Source organism: Ovis canadensis, chromosome 3 (assembly GCF_042477335.2).
Source record: "Ovis canadensis isolate MfBH-ARS-UI-01 breed Bighorn chromosome 3, ARS-UI_OviCan_v2, whole genome shotgun sequence".
NCBI classification, from domain to species: Eukaryota; Metazoa; Chordata; class Mammalia; order Artiodactyla; family Bovidae; genus Ovis; species Ovis canadensis.
Window position 1 is genome coordinate 170,434,349 of NC_091247.1, and position 2,335 is coordinate 170,436,683.

Below are 2,335 nucleotides of genomic sequence, written 5' to 3' on the forward strand. Positions count from 1 at the left end.
AACATGATACAATATTTACTCAGTTACTGAAAAGAGTAATTCTGGTGAAATCACTAAATGCTATTCTCTCTTGCATTTTGAAATTTCACCAGAAGAAAAGTGCATGAGAGAAGGTTTGCAATCTGAATGGACAAAAACGTATTTGTATATATATGTACATATGAAGTGTTCGAGTTTAAATGGCAAAAATAAAATACACATATGCAAATATCCTTAGTAAACTGCTGACAATTAACATATAAATGATGAAAATGAATCTAGGGAGGCTGTGTGGATATTAACAAATTTTGAAAAACCTGGATTTTAATTTAATTGTTCTTCATTCATATGCCTCTAATTCATGAAACAGGATTTTTATATTTTCATTTCCTTGAGAAAAACATAGTCTTCCTTGCCATGTCCATGAAAGCTCTCTTGACTTGCTGATTCCTAAGAGTGTAGATAAAGGGATTCAGCATGGGTGCTACTGAGGTATTTAGCACAGCTACTCCCTTGCTCAAAGAGACCCTGTCTTTTGCAGATGGATTCACATACATGAAAATGCAGCTGCCATAAGAGATGGAGATGACAATCATGTGGGACGAACACGTGGAAAAGGCCTTTGTCCTCTGAGTGGTAGAAGGGATCCTCAAAATTGTTCTGATGACATATGTGTAGGACAGAATTATTAATGCTAAAGTGAACAATAGGATAAACACAGCACAGGAAAACCCCAGTATCTCTAGGAATTTGGTGTCTGAACAAGAAAGGTATAATAAAGGGAAATAATCACAAGTAAAATGGTTGATAACATTGGACTTACAGTAATCAAGTTGTATGAAGAACATGAGTAATGGGAATATAATTAAGAATGACGTCAGCCAGGAGGCCAAGACAAGCAGTGTGCAGACTCTGTGATTCATGATGGTCATGTAATGCAGCGGTTTGCAGATGGCAATATAACGGTCATAGGACATGGCAACCAGCAGGTAAAACTCAGTGACTCCCAAGAAAATGAAAAAAAATAACTGAGTCATACAATCATTAAAAGAGATGGTTTTATCTCCTGTAATAATGGTGGCCAAGAACTTGGGAATAGTGACAGTTGTAAATGAAACTTCCAATATTGAGAAACTCCTGAGGAAGAAATACATGGGGGTCTGGAGGTGGATATCCAGCAGGGTCAGGATGATAATGGTCAAGTTCCCAGTGATGCTGAGCATGTAGGTGATGAGCAGAAAGACAAAGATAACAACCTGAAGTTGTGGGTCATCCGAGAGTCCCAGGAGGATAAATTCTGTTATTTTTGTGTAGTTTCTCATTTTTCTTCTTTTAAGTAACCTTCAGGAGAAAACAGAAAGGGAAGACACAGAGAAGGGGATTATCCATGTATAACACTGGGATTTGTCTCTGAAAGTAAACTTACTATGCCATGCTAACATAATTCAGGAGATTGTTAAAAACAAGTTAATAAAAATAGGTAACTTACTTTAAAGTAAGTTTTTTTTAAATTTAATTTAATTTTATTTTACTTTACAATATTGTATTGGTTTTGCCATACATTAACATAGATCCACCACGGGTGTACACATATTGCCTATCCTGAACACCCCACCCACCTCCCTCCCCATAGAGACAACAAAAGAGACCCAGATGTATAGAACAGTCTAAAGTATAAGTTTTTACCATATGCCAGTGTGTGTGTTTCAAATAGAATATTTCTTTATAAAATCCCTGTTTTACGGGTTGAAATCAGAGTAGAAACAATTTTTAAAAATCTTATCCAAATCACATATCTGAATTGAAAAAGCAGGGATTATAACCAAGATATTTCTGAAACCTAGGAAATATAATAAAATCAATGCTACCTGTTGACTTGTAAAATGCCCCACCCTCCACTCTTAGAAGGTTCCCTCCTGTTGGGAAAGACTGTCGTTTTTTTCAAGCCCCGTAAAATCACCCTATCCTAGTTTGTGTCAGCTGGTTCCTTGAACTGTTATTCTTTACTGTAATATAGAAAATCTAAATGTGTCAGGAAAAAGTCACCCAGTGGATATGTCTCCAAAATAAGTCATTGGAATGAAATCTTTAACAATGACAGATTTCTAAGTTTCCACTCAGACTCAGATTAACCTCCCAACCACATACTTCTCTTCTGAGGCCCCAGATAATGGAATAAAGGAATCCAGATAATGGGTTTGCTTCAGCAGTCTTCTCAGATATTAGACAGTCAAGAGAGGAGGCAGAGTGGACATTTAGTAGATTGGATCTATGTTATGAGTTAAGGAAACCAAACTGTGTTGTTCATTCGCCAAGCTGTGTCCGACTCTTGACCCCATGGACTGCAGCATGCCAG

At 36.9% G+C, this 2,335-nt stretch overlaps 1 protein-coding gene across 1 annotated transcript; it reads right to left on the minus strand.

The window, feature by feature from the left end:
- Positions 1-362: 362 nt before the first annotated feature.
- On the minus strand, positions 363-2,074 carry LOC138435880 (olfactory receptor 6C1-like). The gene has a single exon (XM_069581033.1). It carries the CDS (start codon positions 1,299-1,301, stop codon positions 363-365), a length of 939 nt encoding a protein of 312 aa, XP_069437134.1. The 5' UTR covers positions 1,302-2,074.
- Between the last annotated feature and the right edge of the window lie 261 nt (positions 2,075-2,335).

Bases quoted from the DNA above. Each gene is read 5' to 3' on its own strand.
- LOC138435880 (XM_069581033.1), bottom strand. From the start codon at position 1,301: ATGAGAAACTACACAAAAATAACAGAATTTATCCTCCTGGGACTCTCG.